This window comes from Scomber scombrus, chromosome 7 (assembly GCF_963691925.1).
Source record: "Scomber scombrus chromosome 7, fScoSco1.1, whole genome shotgun sequence".
NCBI classification, from domain to species: Eukaryota; Metazoa; Chordata; class Actinopteri; order Scombriformes; family Scombridae; genus Scomber; species Scomber scombrus.
Window position 1 is genome coordinate 11236770 of NC_084976.1, and position 18352 is coordinate 11255121.

At 45.2% G+C, this 18352-nt stretch overlaps 1 protein-coding gene across 1 annotated transcript in view; it reads right to left on the reverse strand.

The window, feature by feature from the left end:
• The window catches only part of triob (trio Rho guanine nucleotide exchange factor b), a 69308-nt gene extending 51791 nt beyond the window's left edge, over positions 1–17517 (reverse strand). Inside the window, exons 1-7 of the mRNA XM_062422435.1 lie at positions 17448–17517; positions 9986–10100; positions 7342–7534; positions 5918–6022; positions 5569–5830; positions 5357–5502; positions 4170–4292 (exon numbers count right to left, since the gene is read on the reverse strand). Of these exons, the coding sequence (XP_062278419.1) occupies positions 4170–4292; positions 5357–5502; positions 5569–5830; positions 5918–6022; positions 7342–7534; positions 9986–10100; positions 17448–17502 (999 nt within the window). The 5' untranslated portion in view covers positions 17503–17517. The remainder of the gene's footprint in view (positions 1–4169; positions 4293–5356; positions 5503–5568; positions 5831–5917; positions 6023–7341; positions 7535–9985; positions 10101–17447) is intronic.
• Between the last annotated feature and the right edge of the window lie 835 nt (positions 17518–18352).

An 18352-nucleotide genomic window follows, 5' to 3' on the forward strand; every position in this document is an offset into this window, starting at 1 on the left:
CATTTGCCACTTAATCTTTCAGTATTTTTTAATATATGGGCTCCAAGCTGTTTTGTGTAGATAGGCACGGATCAGTAAACGCTAATTAACAACTGTGTTAACAGCCTGTTATTATTCTATTTAATTACCGCTCCTGGAGCCTATTATGATTCTTAGTTTGCTTTCAATCACAAAGGGAAGGAAAGATGAACCAAACACCAGCTACAACCCTCAAACACAAGCAGTGTCTTGGGAAAAGTGATTCTTGCAACTCAAATTATGAGTTTTCATCAAAGCTACAGCCATTTGATTGGTACCGTGTTTTGTATAACCTGCAAGGCTTGATATGATATTTGATGCCTTTCTCTGATATAAGAATTTAGAAATTGTTTTAAATAACTTTATCTTTGCTTGTGGGAGTCTTTGCATGTGAAACAAGCAGACATTCCCCACTGTCCAAAATCCAGGAAGATCCTGAAAATGGGACATCAACAGAACTAGATTAAGTCTGCTGTTGGATTGAAGAAAACAGAGGCAGTGGTGTGCTCACATGAGTAATCAAGTGAGTCCAACAGCTCTCAAATACACAGCAGTAGGTAAGTTTGATACACAAAAGAAGAGCAGTGCACAGAGGAACTACTGTAATCCTATTATGCATTTTACAAAGACACAAATCTAATATCACAGGAGAAACTATAAGCTATACATGGATCTTATTTTATACTAAAGAAAACTGTGGACATTTTTGGAAAGGACACATGCTCAAAAAGTCCTCCTGGAGAGCACACACTCATCCATAAGCACACATGCACACACACACACACACATATAAAGAGGGGGATACGGGCAGAAAGGGAGAACAGAATTACCAAGTCACAACCAATATACCCTAAAGGCCTTTTGAGCCATCTGTAGGACATTATGAATTATATTAAATAACACAAACACAGTGGGTGGTAAAGGCTTAATTCAAAACTGATGGATGGAAAAGGGGGGTAGCAAAAAGACAGGGAGAAGGCCTAATTTGAACCTGATGAGAACAAGGGGCAAGTCTTAAGAGTCGTAGACGGAGAAAAACAAAGAAAGCCAGACAGTCAAAGAGAGAAAGAGGAATGAGGAGGACAACACTGCTGAGAGAAAAAACAATCAATCTACAAAGTGGGAAAACACGAGGCCACACTAGTATTTGCTTTGTGAATGAACCACAGAACAAGACGAGCTATCCACAACTGACTTGCAAACAGATGATGGAGAGAGATGTAACCGCAGTTACTCTGTTTTTGCTGCCCAGCGCACATAATTCATTTTTAGCCATCTAATTGTGAAATTCAAATTTTATGTAATACAAATACATTTATTTACTATGGTATGCTAAAAAACTTCCCTTAATGGACTGAAAAAGTTAGCTTGTACACTACTTCGATATCTGAATTTACTGCTCCTTGTCGACCATGCTATTGCTCAGGTTCATGTTGACTATGTAGGGAATTGTTCGTGTTAGCAAACAGCTGGTGAGCTTTTCAAACAAATGGCTTAACAATGCAGCAATGGTCTCATGGGCTTCAGTTATGATATGAGTGTATTGTCCTTCACACACTACTTTTCAATAACTGAATTCAGTTGTCCATGCTTTCAGGACTTTTCAAGTGTTTTCAATTTATTTTAATCTACTTTATATGTTGGCATGATAAAATGATCACTTGTGTACATTGATAACCTGTATTGTATACATATTCAGCATTTGTGTTAATAATTGTGATTTGTCACTATTTGCTGTTACCAATTTCCTAACAAGGTACATTAAAGTATTGTGATTACTTCTATGGACCTTATATGTAATAGTATAGGCGTGCTATTTATTCTATTTATATTGCATCTCATTTTGTCCCATTTGTGGTCCAATATTTTTTAATTTATGGTGCAAGATATTAAAATAAAGTTTCTAAGGGTATGTTGGTAGGAGACAGAGACGCTGCTTTGTTCTCTCAGTCTCCTCCTTACAAGTTATTTTATGCACATAGAACACACAGTCACCTACAGAGACACATTTCAAATACCAAATGCTTTTACGGGTTCCCGTCGACCCTTTAATCGACAAATACATCTCTATCAGATGCTTTCCGATCAATGCGAACAGACGACCAGGAATGAAGCAATCAAATAATATAAATACAGTAAATATACAAAACACTAGCATACTAAAATATCATATTATCTTCTGCTTAGTTTTCTTTAAAGTGTGCTATAGTGTGTTTGGTGGTGATGTGTATTCTGTTACACAGAGGACTGCTTTGTGTTACTATGACTTTAACTGTCTGTAAATCCTCATTTGTGATAACACAACTTTGAAATGTAGCAGGCTTTACCTTATAACTATGCATAGTGTGGGTGGAAAAAACTGCATAGTTTCATGTTCATGAGAGTACATATTTTAGTACATATATTACATGCTCTGAGTTGTTGGTAAAAGGTTAATATTGCATGAGAAATAATAAAATGTTCTATTCAAATTTTAACAATTTTCCAAACAAATTCCCACTGATGATTGTTTTGGTAATTGACTATATGTTCATATATTTAACATTGTTAATTTGGAAAGATCTGTTCAGTTATTACTCAAAATAAAGTTAAAACATAGCAATTTACTGTACAATTACAATAGGATTTTCTGAGTGTTGCAGTGGACAATTGTGTTAATCAGCAGTCAAATAATTTATTCTCTAGTTTAATACCTTTCTCACCAAATAAGTTATTATTGGTTCACCAGCACATTCACAACATAGCAGCCAAACACCTACAAAAATGTCTCACTGTGTGTATAATGGTTGTTATATAAAACTCAGATATTCATCTGTTAACAGAGTACAGAAACTCATGCCTCCCATAGAGGGCATAACAGTAACATAAATTAATGTATTGTATTTTGCATGACACATAATGTATTTATTAGCACCATTTGGTCCTATTATGACTTTATGAGATGATGAATCTCATAATAATGTTCATGTCTAGCAGAGATCCCTGGTACAATACTGAAAAAACCAATGCTGATGCAGCCACAAAGCTTTAATACCAATAATGCTGTTACACGATCAAACACCTGTGGAAAATGGCAAACACTAGTCATCTTGTTGTTTCACCTTATTTTCATTATCACGTCCATTTTCACATTTTATAAATGAACGCAAATAAACACACACGCTCACACATATTGTTCATCAACCCTGACAAATTTCCATTCAGCCACACAGGGAGCAGGAAAGGGAAATGTTGCTTCCTGTGGAAGAATGGGTGGAGGGGGCAGTGGTCACCCTGGATGTAGCCGAATGTGTGTTTGTGTATATTGTACACATACTGTATGTGTGAGTTTACACTGCAGTTCCATCTGTCCCTTCTACTACTGTTGTCTCAGGAGTTTTTGGTTCATCTCAGCCCGCAGTGTTTACACAACTGACTTTGGGTGGACGCTGAAGCTGCCCCATGGCCTTTATGTTGACACAGCTCCCTGTGCATGGTTCCTAACACCAGTCACATTGTGAAAAAAGTGAATAGTGTCAATGTGACAATGTAGGCTGGGGCAGAGTACGGCTAGTGGCAGGTGAAAGAAAAACAAAAACAAGTAAAAGGGTCAAGGATTGACCATTTTGTAGTGAGCAAGTCCATGAAGGGTTAAGGTTTTTGATGAGAACAGCAGAGCAGAACACTCTTAGACTGCAGAGTCAAAACAATATGTCTTCAGCTTACACTTACTAGTCAGCAGCAGAGCTTCACAGACTACACTGAGGCAGAGGAGGGCAGGGGGTGTGAAGCAGGGCAGCAGAGGGCAGCACAAAGCTATGGGAGGGGCAGGGAGGGAATATGGGTCAATTATGGGAACAGCAGTGTGATTAGAGATGACAAAGCGGGGCAGTGTTGGAGCAGACAGTGGCAGGGCAGCAAATATCAGTCCACAGCAAGTCGCAGCCCAAGGTAGAGGAATGGTTTGGGATAAAGGCAGTGAAAAGGAAGGGGTGAATGTGTGTGAGGTGGTTGTACAGGGGTGGGTGGCCGTGCCCTGTTGCTGTAAATGACAGTAATGATGATAGGTTATGATTGCACCGCCTCTTTGCGTGTGTGTTTGTGCATGTGTGTGCGCGTGTGTGTCTGTGTATATATGTGTGTGCACAGCAGAGACAAAGAAAGCATCTTACCATGCAGTTCATTGCAAAGTGGTTGTGCTGGGTCTGCAGCTCAACAGCATGCTGGTGGTTCCCTCCAATCTCTGTGTAGCTGGTGAGGAAAAGCCCCTTGTTGTGCATGATCCAGTCGAACATCTGCACACAGAAGAGGGGAAGAAAATGCAGTTACTTTTACAGAATGAACTACAAATGTATTGGGTCTTTCCATCTCGTGTTTACTCACAGCAACAGCAGTGAGAATGAAAGAGGGCTTGTTGTTTTGTGTTTGTAATTAACCAAAACCATTCATCACTCACTGCTGCACTGACGTCTGGAGTCATCTTCAAGCTCCTCTATAATAAGTAGGAACAAAAGAGCAAGTTCCTGGTGCGTGTGTGTGTGTGTGTCTCCACTGAGCTGGACCCTTCAGTTATGTGGCTGTGTGTTCTCTCTATGTTCCTCTCTCTTTACATGCTTGGCACATAGAAAGGTGTCTTTAATTATAGCTCTGACACTTTCCATAGCAGGCCTCTGCATTTGCCTCCAGCTCTGCACGGTTCATATAGCTACATTTACCAGCTGCACATACGCAACCTCAAACTCTGCTGAAATGCACACAACATAGAGGCACACTCATGCACATTTATTCACTCCACTTCTAATGTAGCATACACATAGTCCTGATATTATTTGACAATGATATAAAACAAAGCTTCAGACCAATTGCAAAGAAACTGAAGCTACACAAAAAAACTTACATTAAGCTATTTTAAATTGTAAAAAATATAAAATAAAATTCCAATGCACAGGCAGCCAAGAACATGAGAATTTAAATCATTATTTTGTCTATGCTGGCCAGTAGTATCAATGCCAATGCACCTCATCTGTTAAGCTTTTACCACTATATACATACACAACCTCACTAATCTGGCCTATATGGGGATGAAAGTTGATCTGGGGACTTAAATGTCTGGATTAATGTAATGTTTTCAAATAGTTGGCTAAGACTGGCATGCATACATGCATGCTCACACATTAGATTAGCTTCTGTGTGGCCTAAAATACCTGCATGTATCAAGAAATAAACTACAGTATTGGCGCATAGTAATGTAGGATCACCATGAGGCAAAAAGTTGAAGAGGCAGTCAGGAAGTAATTAACTTGGTTCGTACATGGCTTCAATCATCATGTAATAGAATAGAATGAAATAGCAATCTGACCTTTTCTGCGTCCTGCTCAAACAGACGCAGCTGGAAACACTGGTCCAGCTTCAACTTTCTCATGTGCCACAACTGCTGCAGATTCTGGCGTGTTCCATGAAGCTTATCCAACAAACTTGTCACTTTAGCCACCAGGTTGTGTGCGTCTGCATGCGTATGGAACCCATGATGGTGCTCATTGGAATCTCCACTGGCTCCACCACTACGATTACCATACCCTCCACTTTCACAGCTACTCCCAACTCCTGCAGTTTGTGATTGTAGCCTTTGTAAAAGCCTTCGTCCCTGCGTGTCCAGCTCCTCAACTGATGCTTTAGTGGCTCTTTTCTTCAGAGCTGCATGTTCTTCCATGAGCCGCCGAGCCCCCTCCAGGTCCCGCGGGAGATCACGCTGGGACAAGGTTTCCTGGAGCTCCTCGAGGCGTGCCAGAGACCGCGCCGCATCACTGGCAAAGGTCTCAAATGAGAGCCGCACCTGAAATGGTTGTTTAAAGTGATTTAAATTATTCAAAATGTAAAGACTACTGAATTTCAGTTGATAATGAACAAAAAGCAGCCTTACCTCAATCCAGTCATCATGGTTATACTCTAAGCTGCCCTCGAAGTCAGCTGTCAGCTGGGATGGATCCACTATCTTGGATAAACCCTCTAAGGAGACCATCACCGTCTGGTGTTGCCATATGTGTGTATGTGGGGTGTCAGAGAGTAGAAAGGGGATGAGAAAATTAAGGGAAAGTAGAAAACAGTGGTAGAATGCAGGCAGAGAAAGGGACAGAGGGAGGGAAACAGATAGAGAAAGAAAATCACAATTTAATCATCACAGTCATTATCATTAATGTTTTCCAAACTAATGTTAACTTGTCAAAATATTTCCCACCACTAAACCTAAATTCTGGGGGAAAAATGTGCAGAGTCAGTGGCTGAACATTGTTCACTAGTGTTTAGATAGGTGGGTTGGTCAAAAAAACAACATTCCAGACATTTTAAGCAGCATTTATGTTATTATTAATAAGATGGAAATACACGGAAATGAACTCCTGAGAAGTAAAAACAGAAACTGCTGAGGTTCAGTAAAGGAAAGGAAACACAACAAAAACATACAATAAATGATCAGATGGCAGGCTGGTGTCAGTTTATTGCAGATTTTGTTTCAAATATAAATAGAAGCTAAACTATGTGTTGATGACACCATCTACATTTATTTAATAAAAAAGCTTAACAATTATGAATGAATCCCTCTCATTGTGGTATGAGAAGACTGAGTACTATCCTGTATACATGCTATAAAAAGTTTTTAAGCCACATTTAAACTGCAAACAATCTAAGTCCCACTTCCAGAAGTACTGTAGCTGCAGGTGGTGTGAAGCTGCACACATATTAGCAGCAGGAAGCTGCACAGTAAAAACATTGTCTTGAACTGCTGAGTATTAAGCAGCAGTTGTGAAAACCCAATAGTACTCAATGAGGAAGAGGATACCACATCTTATTCTCCCCTATGTAGAACTTTCCTACCTGTCTCAAATCATCATCTCCTGAACAGCATTATGACTGACTCACATACAGTGCATGTCTGACATCATAAAAAAACAAGTGGCTTGTCTAAACCTAACTCACTACTGTCGGTAGAAATGGTTCAACATGTCCTATATATCCTGTTTCCATAGTAACTGGGTCAGAACTAAATATACCAGCACCACATGCCCACACGGGACAGAATAGTGCCACTGTCACTGAGCAGCGGTCCAATTAGAGCTGATAAATTAAGACCAATGGCTATGCTAAACTACCTAGAAGTCTAATTGCTTACAACAAATTGTTCATAATTAAATATACTCATGTAAAGAGAACTTCTTCTTGGAAACTAGAAAATGATCCATACAGCTAACACAAAACAAAACTATGATGCTAATTGTTCACATACAATACTCACAAACCCAGGCTAGCAAAGTGAGGAAAAGCAGTCTACAGATATGAAGTATCACCCACCTCAAATTCAAACTTGGAGCTGCCAAAGTTGGTCCTCTGCTTCTGCCAGAAGTTGTCTGGCTTGATGATGAGGGCGACGTGGATACACGAAGGGAAAGACTCCTGAAGGATCTTTAGCAGAGGCTTGATGCTGTCCCACTTAGAACCACGCATGTCCACAATGACTGTGAAACCATGTCTGGCCACCTCCTCACTGCAGGAAAAATGCATAAAGAGGTCAGATCCCATGATAAAAAGCAAATTAACACACAATAAGGTTATATTTCAACAATTGTATATTATTAATATGAAAAAATAAACAAAAAAGAGTGACAACAAAAGAACAAAATCAATCAAATGTGATTGATTTGAGTTGTAGAAACCAAACTGAAAGAGCTAAAAGAAACAATGTCAAACTATGAATTCATGTCATTGTCATTGCCCACATAGGAGAAAGAAAGACACTAGAAAGCAGAAAAAAGACAGACGTATTGAAAAAAAAATCAGCTTTGTAAAGCTGTTGTATCTATGAAGATGAAATGAAAAGAGATTTAAATGAAACGCTCCCATGCACATCTCAACAACAGCAGGGGAGGGAAAAAAATAGTTAAAACATTCAAGCGTTGAAATTTCCACTGCTGCTTACCAGGAGTCCTGCTGCTGTATAAGTCCATAAAAGGTTGTTTCTCAGTGTTAAAGGCTTTAATCTGAATGTGTCTAGCAAGGAGACAGAAACAGACGCAGGCCCTCCTGCTCTAACTCACTCTGACCTCACTCTCTGAAAACAGATCGCCAGCCAAATGAGTAGATAAAAACAGAGTGGAGAGAGAGAGAGAGAGAGGGAGAGAGAGAGAGAGAGAGAGAGAGAGAGAGAGAGAGAGAGAGAGAGAGAGAGAGAGAGAGAGAGAGAGAGAGAGAGAGAGAGAGAGAGAGAGAGAGAGAGAGAGAGAGAACTAGAGAGAGAAATAGAGAGAGGGAGGCTGACCTCCTTTTGGGTAGGTGACATTTGATTTCTTCTCAGCCAGAAACTGGCCAGATCTGACAGATCTTTTATCCTCTCTAGTCTCACCTTCACCTCTTAACACAGAGTTGAGCCTTTTGGAGGCATGGGAGTCAATTCAGTAAGCTTTATTGGCATGAATGTCAGATAAACAATATTGCCAAAGCGTCAAAGATAATAAATTCATAAATTTAAAAATAATTAAATAAATGAACAAATAAAAACAGAATAAGAAAATGACAAAAATATTACAAATGTGTCAAGCCTGGACATGAACTGCAAACAGTTTGTCTTGATTCACAGACATCTATGCCAGCAAATACTTTAAATGTAAATCATAAAATACTGACTACACTTCTAATGCATACTATTAGAAGAGGATGAAGAAAGAACAGCCAGACCATCTGGATTTGGCAATATGTGCACCTGGGTAGCTAGCCTGCGCCAAGAAAAATACACTGTCAACATGAAACAGTCTCATTCAGGTTACTCTACACTCCAAACTTAACATCAACTAGTATAACAAACTAAGAAAAGCTTAAGACTTTGCATAGCACCACGCCACAATCCATGCAGCCTATCAATTAGAATTATTTATACTTTATCTGACGCCTTATGTACTTTTGAAAAGATGTGACAAGGTTTTGTAACAGGAGTTCCCATCTGACTAACAGTTACTATCTACAATGTGCGAGGATAGATAAAAGATAGAAATAAAGTTATGATCCTAACAGTCATTCTGGATCATTTGCATAATACTGGCTTCTGAAATATATGCATGAGTTGAGTATTCCCGATCATGCAGAACCTTCTCAAGGAGCCCAGAAAAAAACTGGTCCCCATTTTAGTTATTGATCCAAACAGTCTCTCGCCTCGAGACAAATCCCAAACTCCACTGTGAAAAAGACTTTAAAGCACCAGACCTGCAAAGCAGGAGCAGAACAGAGGAGGGCAAGCTACCGTCTAAGCTAATCACGACTGACTCCAAACTGATCAGCTGGTAGCTGTGTGTTAAATGTGAGGGAAAGGTGCTTCTAGGCTTAAAGATCACAGTGCACAGAACTACAGAGCACAGCAGAGCACAACTCTGCAAAAACATCCTGTGGCTTCACGCTTCCTGCAGCAGTTTTTAGACTCTAGCCCGAATGACAACAAAGCACATGGGGAAACAGGAAAGACAAGCCAACAGATTTTTGTGTTGAATAAGGACTGACCCACTCTAACCAGACATGATCACCAATGCACTGTTGGAAAGGGGATAATGAAAAAATAGGGATGAATGGTAACCTACATTAAGGATTAGTACCCTTTCTCCTAACTCAGTTAGGAGGAAATGAAAGGGAGAAAAGAGGATGCAGGGGGGTGAATCTTCACAGAGAATCCAAAACAAAACCATCCCAGCTCTTAGTAGCCTCAGGCAATGCATTGTTGTTGTTTTTTTTAAATCCAAGCAAGGTGGAAAAGTCTGACAAAGAAAGTGATGAGTTGTGCGAATGTGTCTGCATTAGAGTCTGAGAGGAGGAGTCTGTTTCAAATTAATCTAGGATCAAAAAGAGGGTCTCAAACCAGTGAGTGCATGTGCAATAGAAGTGTGTGCAAATATCCACATAACATAGCAATATAACCTCCACTGAAAGTACAGGTATGTATATGTGCATTTCATACCTGGGAATAGTAGCTAGGTAGGCTATGAGTCTGCGCAGGTCTTCGGGTCGTATTCTGTCATGGTTGCTCCGTGCTGGAAAAGTGAGAACGGGACCTCCGCGTCTGTCTCTGCCACCTGTACGTAGTAATCAAATGACAAAGAGAGTCATTAAATAACCGTTACTTGCTACGTAGACAAGCATACACACTGAGGCATGACTGTGGCAAAGTTCATTCAAGATACTGGTGAGAGAAGACTTTTCCCTCTATGCTGGATTCTCTGATAGCGTAACAGAGACTGTGTACTTTTACCAATGTCATGGACTAGCAGCCTCTGCAATATTTTTCCCTGCTTTACACTGATGCATGCTGGGATTGGCTCCATCCCTCTATAACTTTAGGTTATTTACATAACCCCGGTTCTCTGAGTAATATGAGTGAGATGTCTCACTATGGGATGCACGCCTCGCTGCAGCCCTCAGAAGCATTTATCTCATTACGCCAATCCTGATTGGCTGGTGAACGTGTCCGTCCGCCACAGGTAGTCCCACCTACCTTAAATAGCTCATGCGGACGGCACCACCCTCATTCAAGATAAGCACCTCTTCTCACTCGCCCAAGCAAGAAGGGTAGTCTGGTGAGACATCTCACTCATATTACTCAGAGAACCGGGGTTATGTAAATAACCTAAAGTTCTCTTTCATAATATTTCGTTCGATGTCTCACTATGGGATATGGTTGCTCCCGTATTGCCAGACAAGCTTATCGAGCGTCCACCAACCCACAGGGAAAAGGTACTCTGTTCCAATCAGGACAGCAAAACCGCGCGTGCCACGCACGGAGCGGAGACGTCCAGCATATAAAAACGGACAAAAGTGAGAGGCGAGGACCAACTCGCTGCAGCACAGATGTCCTGAACAGAAACTCCCCTGAATAAGGCCCAGGATGCGGCCAAGCCCCGAGTCGAGTGCGCCCGCAGACCCGCAGGTGTCTGCAAACCCTGACTCGTATAAGCCAAAGCAATCGCCTCCACGACCCAGTGGGACAGGCGCTGCTTTGTGACAGGTTTCCCCTTATGAGGATTAGCCCAGGAGACAAACAGCTGATCGCTCCTCCTGAAACCCTTAGTCCTGTCCATGTAAGTGCGCACCGCACGGACTGGACATAACGCATGTGACCGCTGCTCTCCAGGCGAGGCAGCAAAGGCCACAAGGTCAATAGGAGAACATGAGCCCACTACCTTAGGCACAAAGGCCGGGTTGGGCTTCAAAATCATCCTCACATCCCCCGGGTAAAGCTGAGTGCATGATGGATGCACCGAAAGTGCATGGATGTCACTAACCCGTTTAGCCGAAGCCAGAGCCAGTAACAACACTGTCTTGAGAGACAGGTGTTTCAAGCCTGCTCCCCCCAGCGGCTCAAAAGGAGGACCCTTGAGCCCCTCCAGAACCACAGCCAGATCCCATGGTGGCACCAGCGGTCTGGACACGGGGAGAAGCCTGCGCGCTCCCTTCATAAAACGGCAAACCAGCGGGTGCTGGCTCGCTGTTTGTTTCCCAAACCCCACGTGACAGGCGGCTATAGCTGCCAAGTACACTTTAACTGTGGAGAAGGCTTTTCGTTTGTCAATCAGGTCCTGTAAGAATGACAATATCACACCTACTGGACACTGAAAAGGAACGTGGCCATTTCTGTGACACCAGTCCTCAAACACTCTCCACTTACAGTCATACAGAGACCTAGTGGAAGAGGCTCGAGCACTTTGTATAGTGGAAATCACACGCTGTGGGAGTCCCACAGCTGACAAATTGAACCACTCAGGGGCCAAACCCACAGCGCCAGGCGTTCTGGGTGCGGGTGGAAAACCGTCCCCCCCCCCTGTGATAACAGGTCCCTGCGCAGCGGGAGCTGCCAAGGTTGCGCGCACAGCAACCGATATATCTCCGCCAGCCAATGCATTGCAGGCCAATGCGGAGCTATCAGAATCAGCGCGTGGCCGTGGTCCCTCACTCTGGACAGAGTGGGGGGTATCAGGGCCAGGGGAGGAAACGCGTAAAGAAGCTCGTGCGGCCAGACGTGCGCTAGTGCGTCTATGCCGAGGGGAGCATCCAGGTTGCGCAGAGAGTAAAACAGCGCGCACTGCGCGTTTCCTCTTGACGCGAACAGATCCACCGCGGCCCGACCATAACGGGCCCATATCTGTTCCACAATCTCTGGGTGCAGAGTCCACTCCCCGTATACCGGCGCGCCCCTGGACAACAGGTCCGCGCCCGTGTTCAGAGCTCCCGGGACGTGCGTCGCCCTCAGGGAGAGGAGACGACCGCAGCTCCACAGGATCAGTCTGCGTGCCAGCATGTGCAACTGACGAGAGCGCAACCCCCCTTGGCGGTTGATGTACGCTACCGTCGTCGTATTGTCCGTCCTCACCAGGACATGATGGCCCATGAGAGACGGAAGGAAGTGTTTCAGGGAGAGGAACACCGCTGAAAGTTCCAGAAAATTTATGTGAGACCGCTGGAGGTCCACACTCCAGCGGCCCCTCACTGACCGGCCCTCGTGAATTCCGCCCCACCCTGTCAGGCTGGCGTCCGTAGTGACCACCTTCCTGGACAGGACAGAGCCCATGGGCACCCCGCGGGTCAGAAACGACGGGGCTCGCCAGTGGCGCAGTGCCCTGACGCACCCCGGCGTAACCAACACTCTCCGTGCGCCATGACGCACGGGATCCAGCCCGCATGAGGCCACCCAGAGCTGGAATTCCCTCATGTGGAGGCGACCGAGACGAACCACGAGAATGGCTGACGCCATCAGTCAGAGTAATCGAAGACACAATCTGAATTGAACAGATTTGCCTGGATGGAAAAGCGCGAGACATGCTCTGAAAGCTCTCACTCGCTCCGCCGAGAGGCGCGCCGTGAAAATCACCGAGTCCAGGGATAATCCCAGAAAGATTATGTCCTGTGTCGGGCACAGCATGCTCTTTTCCGCGTTTATCACAAAACCCAGGTCTAATAGGTGCCGTGTGAGAATACGCGTATGCGCCATGGCCTCCTGCCTCGATTGTGCTAAAAGCAGCCAATCGTCCAGATATGTGGCCAAGCGAATGCCCTGCTGTCTCAGTGGGGCTATCGCCGCTTCCGTGCACCGGACGAACACCCTCGGGCTTAAAGACAGACCGAATGGGAGCACGCGGTACTCGTAGCACGTCCCCTGGAAAGCGAACCTCAGATACTTTCTGTGGGGAGGATATATTGGAATGTGGAAATACGCGTCTTTCAGATCGACAGAAGTGAACCAATCGTTCTGTCGCACCAGGCGCAGCAGGGATGCGTGTGTGAGCATCCTGAACTTGTATTTCCTGAGAAATTTGTTCAGAGCACGTAGATCCAGGATAGGGCGAATACCACTCCCCCCCCGTTTTGGGACCAGAAAGTACCTGGAGTAAAAACCGCTCTGACACTGTGCGGGAGGAACGACACAGATTGCTCCTTTGTTTAACAGTGAGAGGATTTCCTCTTGCAAAACACGAGCTGACTCTCCCTGAGCCTGGGAGTGTATTATGCCGGCGAATCGAGGGGGAACAGCGGCAAACTGCAGCCTGTAACCCCTCAAAATCGTCTTCAACACCCAGGGCGAAGCTGCGAGCGCAGCCCACCTCTGCCACCTGCGGCAGAGAGGTGAGACGCGCTGCAGCTCTTCCACCATGAGAGGTCCCAACCGCGGTGCGGTGGCGCCCTCTCGTGGTGGAAAACTGACATGGCCTCTGGGCGGTGCTGTGCACTTTGGCCCGGGAGGACAACGCAGTGGCGGCACCTGCTGTCCCACCCCCGGGGAAAGCTGCGGCTTTTCCCGGGGGTGGGACAGCAGGTGCCGCCACCGCGCTGTTTATTTTTATAGTTTTGGCTTTTATTAGCTGCGCCCTCGGCACTCGGCCCGGATGCGACAGTGGGACACATTTTATTTTCTTTATGAAAACTTGTGTGTGTGTGCGTGCTTGTGGACATGGGAGAGGGGCAACCGCTGAACCCTCTGCCGTCAGATGTCCGTCTCTCCCGGTCTGCTCTGGCACGGTCCGTGGCAGCTGGGAGATGGGGGCGTGGGGGGCCCCGGAGTGCACGCTCGGAAGCCAAACAGGTGGAGCTGGAGAACAGGGAACTTCCAGCTGCATCACCGGTGACGAGAGGGGCGGTCAGGCCGCTCTCTTTTTCTTCCTGGCCTGGTGGCTGGTAGCTTGCGCGGGCTGTGCCGGCGGAGCTGTAGCTGGGGCCGAGGGCTTCTTGAACCAGCCGGGCCGACCGGGCACGGGCGGCGGGGCGGGCTGAGGCTTCGGATGTTTCGGTATTTTGAACTGCGAAACCCGGGAAGCAGCCTGCGCGAATGATTTACGCTGCGCAGGTGGAGAGGGAGCTGGGGGCTTGCGAGGGAGGCAGAGCTTGAGAGCTTCGTCTTCCTTCTTTTTGGCTTCACACCGTTGTTGCATCGATGCTAGGGCGGAACCAAAAATCCCCTCCGGGACAATGGGCATGTCCAGGACGTCGTCCTTCTCTCTGTCTGACAGGCTGGCGAGGTTGAGCCACCGCGCTCGCTCCTGCAGAACCATGGTCCCCATCGCTCTACCCGTGGCCTGGACCGCGCAGCGTTGGACACGGAGACACAGGTCGGTGATGACCGGTATCTCCTCCCACGCAGCTGAGTCCTGAGTTTGCACAACATCCTCGCACAACTCAGCCTGGTAAGCCGTGAGCAGCGAGAGGACATTGAGCGCTCTGGCCGAGAGCGCCACCGCCTTGTACGCTTTCTCAGTCAGGGCTGACTGAAAACGGTCGGACTTGGACGGCAGGCTGGGGCTCCGGGAGGACACCGCTGACAGCTGGGGGTGAAGGTGAGCTGCAACAAGTGGCTCCATCGGAGGAATGCGGAGCAGACCCAGGCTCTCCATCGCCTCACAGTCGAGGGACGAGGCCCCGGGAACCGGGCTCCGGCTGCTGTAGGGGCGGTCTCTCCATGAGCGCGCCACCTCCTCCAGCAGCTCCGGGAAGACGGGGAGAAGTTGCTTCGTCGCGCTCTTGGCCAAGGGCAATTTCTTCCCCTCGTAGCGTGATCTGGTGGTCTCAGCTACGACAGCGGGCCAGGGGATGCCCAGCCGGGCAGCTGCGCGTTTGCACACGTCGAGCATGTCCGAGCTGGGGGAGGGAGAAGCTGGTGTGCTACTCTCGTCTCCATCCCGAGAGTCGACGGAAGCCGCGGGCTTTGCAGCCCGAGCCGGTGTGATGAAGATGTCATCCTCTTCTTCATCCTCTGATATGAGGAGATCCAAGGCGCCATCATCATCTTCCCCATAGTCCAAATCCAGGACGTCTTCCTCCAGCGGGGGAACCGCGGCTAGCTCGAGCTGGGAGCCCCAGCTGGCGCTAGCCTCCGGTGTCGCCACCGCAGCGACCCCCACCTCCTCTCCGCCCTCGACGGCGGCGCCGTCGGAAGAGAGATAGGGGTCATGTCCAGACAGGCTAGCCTGGCGGGCTAGTCGTCTGCGGAGACTCTTGATGGTGAACACCGCACAGTGTTGACACGAGCCGGGGACCTCGATAGCCGCCCGGGCGTGTTCCAGCCCAAGACAGCACGAGCAGACCTGGTGTGGATCCATGCTCGATATCTTATTCCCGCAGCGACAGAGTCTGGCTCCGGAGTCTCCGTGCCCTCTGGTGTGAGGGGTTTTAGCCTCCATTCCGTGCGAGCTGGTGTGCAGGCAGGGAGCCGAGGCAGTTAGCTGGTGTGCTAACCGTGAAGAAGCCGAGAATTAGCTGGTGTGCTAATGCCCGGTGCTCGAGTAGCCGTGGTGGGGCGTCGAGAGCAGTGCTGACCAAGCCGTGGAGGGCAGGAAAGCACTGAGTTCGATCTGGTGTGACCGACGAAGCAGAAAAAATGTCCTAAGCTAGTAGCGCCCAGCGACAGAAGCTAAATAAGATCCGTCAATGGACAGTTAAGCTAGCTAGCTCTGGACGCGAGATATGCTCCGAGTGAGAAGAGGTGTTTGAATGAGGGTGGTGCCGTCCGCATGAGCTATTTAAGGTAGGTGGGACTACCTGTGGCGGACGGACACGTTCACCAGCCAATCAGGATTGGCGTAATGAGATAAATGCTTCTGAGGGCTGCAGCGAGGCGTGCATCCCATAGTGAGACATCGAACGAAATATTATGAAAGAGAACCCTATCCAAGCATGCATTAGGCCAGAGAGAGTGGCTGGTCGCGTCCATCAAAGGGCAACACATATCTAAATATTCACACTCATATTCCAACCTCAACCTAGTGTTTCAGATTCACCTAACCTGCACATCTATGGAGTTTTGGAGGAAACCAGCTAGAAATCCAGAAACCTGGGGCATGTCAATTCCAGACAAAAATTTCACCCCAAACGTTTGACTGGTTCTGTATGTTAAGTAAAATAACTAAACTGACTGAACCTAAGAAAATTCCTTTACTTAAACGTGTTGATCTTGAATGGAAGTAGGAGCATATGAACCTAGATTATTTGGCCTGAAAAACATTTTAAAATGAGTGCAGTAGTTTCCTGACATGACAGAGACTAATTCATATGGGGAACATCTGCGAATATGTCGGCAGTTTGTCATGACTATAATGAGTCAAATTGAAGAGTCAGGGGTCAAATTAGCCTCATGATGACAGGACTGGTAATAGCTTTTCAGTTAACGTTGCAGTAACAAACTGACTGACTATGAGTGCACACAAAGAAAAATACTCTCTCAAACTCACTTACGATTATGGCAATGTCTGTGCAGTTAACACTAATGAGGAAAAGGTCAGGTCAGAACCATGATGACTCAGAAACAGTTCAGAGAAATAAATGAGTGCACATAAATAACCAGCAATTATGATGAGGGAAATTGGAATATTCAACTAAATGGTACCAAAGCTGCCATGCTGTGACATTTCCAAGTTGAAACTATCAAGTCTTTCAAGCACCAAAGTCACAAAGTCTTTTAGTTCTTTTAGTTATTCTGATAAATAGTATAACTTAAAATAGGTATATTTTTGATTGGCTGACATTTAATAAGGAAAGACAAGAGAAAATATTGTATGATATTAAATATTCTACTTTTGTTTGTATGATGATGACTTCACTTGTTTTCATGCAGTTGTCTCCATTAATAGAAACACATCAGTGACACAGAACTACAAGAGGAGGGAAAATGTTTTTTTTTTTCTCTAAAAAAACCTCTAACAAATAACCTCTTGCAGGACTTAGGATACAATTATCACTCAAGATCTTTACAGCAATACAGAGAGTTAACATAACTTCTTGAAATAAGTAATGGACAGGGAAAAGTTCTAAACTTAAAGATTATTATCATTAAAAATGATGGCTAATTCTAGCATATTAAAAAAGAGTTATCCTAATTGCTATTTTGAAACAGATTTCTACATTTTAGAACACAAAACATTTTGATTTTGAATAACTCTGACCTGAGAGAAAGGCGACTTTCTCCTTGAGGATGGGCAGCACATCAATAGCCTTCATATCCTCATTGCGATGAAACCCTGAGACAGAAAAAAGGGATGTGAGAAAGTCATGAAACTCGCAACACAAGTTCTTAAACAGCCAAAGAGAAACAGCAAGAGTCGGATGATCAACAGAGCAGAAACAAAAGATACACTGAACCTTTATCATCACACTAATTTTCCCAACAATCTGGCCAGCAGGATGTGTCACATGTAGTATGTGCTAAATTACTCAGTGTTTCTTTGACATACTGTACATTAAAAGGCAACATTGTTACACTAACAAGAATGGACAAAGACTGTGGGCCATTGTATGTTTGAGCATTTGCCATTATTTTGGAAATTCTGCTGACTAATGGGCCTGTTACCTAAAGGATATCATTTCTGGTATTTACAATTAGTTAAACATATTGTAATTAAATAAACTCTTCAGGCTACTCTCAGGGTTTTACACCACTATCTTGCCTGGCCTGTTACGGTATGTTCTTAAACTCTTTTGCCTCGCCTCCTCAACAGATGGCACATGGGTTAATACCAGAAAGCAAGATGGAGCAATTTCTCTCTCTCTCTCTCTCTCTCTCTCTCTCTCTCTCTCTGATTAACTCAGGACGTACAATAGGGCAGTATCATGCCATATTTCCTTAATTTCCAAGGTATCACATATCTGATGCTAGTTGTTAATATGGCTTTTTTATTTTATTCTTTAATTTGGTTAACACCACACTTTTTAAAAAAAATCACTGCCGCGATATATGTATGTATGATATAATGTATGAGTACTGAATTAAAAAAAAAAAAGTATAATTCAAGACGCAAAGCACTGCAGCGCACTATAATGTTAAGCTGAAAGCTATAAAGCTGCACTTAGT